General features: G+C 40.5%; 1 protein-coding gene across 1 annotated transcript in view; it reads right to left on the bottom strand.

The window, feature by feature from the left end:
• RNFT2 (ring finger protein, transmembrane 2) overlaps positions 1–1,677 on the bottom strand; it is a 28,583-nt gene that overhangs the window by 25,537 nt on the left and 1,369 nt on the right. The window contains exon 2 of the mRNA XM_010184693.1: positions 1–176. This exon is cut by the window's left edge and continues 318 nt beyond it. Within this exon, the coding sequence (XP_010182995.1) occupies positions 1–176 (176 nt within the window). The remainder of the gene's footprint in view (positions 177–1,677) is intronic.

The following is a 1,677-nucleotide window of genomic DNA, read 5'->3' as shown; positions in this document are numbered from 1 at the left end:
CTGCTGAAGAGCCCAGAACCAAACCAGACTGGAATGGTGTGGCTGTGATGGTGCCCGATGGGATACCTGCCAGGCCTGAGAAGAGCTGTTGTGGGGAGGAAGCTTCAGCCTTCAGACTTTCAAAAACTCCACTTTCATCCACGCTGGTTTCAGAACTGACTGTTTGGCTCCGGTTTCTGCAGTGGAGGGAGATCAGAGAAAAGTGATAAAGCAAAAATGAGTGCCACAGAACTTCCCAGCCCATTCCTGACTGTAGTCATTTAAGAGTTCCTCACACGCTATCAGATTATTTAGGTCTCCAGATGACAGATGGTTTTCTGCTATTTGCTGCTGGAAAGTCACTGTTTCCAACCTAGAGGCCAGTAACCAGACTCCTAAGATAAGATTAGAGTACTTCTAAGAACTAATCAAAATGCACCACTTCCTTCACCTAAGGAACAGAGCTTCCAAATACTCCTTTTACTTTTGGAAGAACCAAAGAAATAACACATCCAATACCAAATTCAGCATCTTCTATAATGATTTTAATATTTAAAGAAAAACATATAAAACCCCATGGAACTTTACACAGTACAACCAAGACAGGTCACATAATATAAAAAAAAATTAAACAAGCTAACTCAAAGAAATTACCCACCCCCAAAATCTCCTGTCTTTATTTTGGGATGATCACTACTTGCTTACTGATGAATAACACAAACAAGGGACAGAGTCAACTGAGAAAGAGAAGCATTGAGAGCTGCTTGTGTGTCCCTGACTCAAAAAATATTATAATTGAAGTATGTGCTCATGGATCAAGAGAAATTGTTTTATTTTTATATTCTCAGTAAACTGGACATGAATGTACCCAAATCACTGGGCACTGGACAGAATTAGATCTGGCACTGAATCTTGCCTGAGCTCGCTGGATTATAGCCAGATTCCAAAAAGAAAGTCTTAAATATCTTCATCCTAACACCAAAAGAAAATAGACTTTCTTCACCTGAACTCAGTACTGTGGTACTGAAATGAATACCTGTAAAGTTTAGATGACAGAGAACGATACAGGTAACAAGTAGAACAATCATTAGGCAAAACAATCCTGGCAGACAGCAAATACCTCTCTAACTTGCAAAAGCAGAGCAAGAACAAATAAGGCAAAGCAAGAGGCAAAGCCCACAAATAAGGCATGTTGTAGAGTTTCGGTCTCTCTTGATTTTAACCTTTGGAGATCTCCAACTTTAGAAACAGTGGTCCCAAGCTGAGATAGCACATGTAGGCACATACAGGGCCCTTAACCCTCACTCTCCCATGAGTTCAAAAGCCTCCCCAGGCACATCACAGGGCACAGAGCACTGCCTTTTGTCTCACTCAAACTTCAAACCTCTCTGGGCATACCTTCCCACTAAGTAAACTGCTAAAAAGGCTTTTTATAACCACACCCCATTCCCAATGTCTCTCCATAGGCTTCAGTGAGGAATCAAGTCAACAAGACATTGCACACCTCTTTTTTGTTCAAAATATTTATAAACCAGATATTGGATTTTACACCTAACATTACATTTCAGAGATGTATACACAAGACAGGGACATGATGTGACAGTACTTATGTCTGGGAACATAACAAACAAATTGGGTGGAACCCAGTGCTACTGATAAAGACACAAGTATTGTTTGGAACAATACTACCAGGATACA

The sequence above is a fragment of the Mesitornis unicolor genome, unplaced genomic scaffold, assembly GCF_000695765.1.
Source record: "Mesitornis unicolor isolate BGI_N332 unplaced genomic scaffold, ASM69576v1 scaffold18755, whole genome shotgun sequence".
In the NCBI taxonomy this organism is placed as follows: domain Eukaryota; kingdom Metazoa; phylum Chordata; class Aves; order Mesitornithiformes; family Mesitornithidae; genus Mesitornis; species Mesitornis unicolor.
This window is presented reverse-complemented; position numbering and strand designations above follow the sequence as displayed.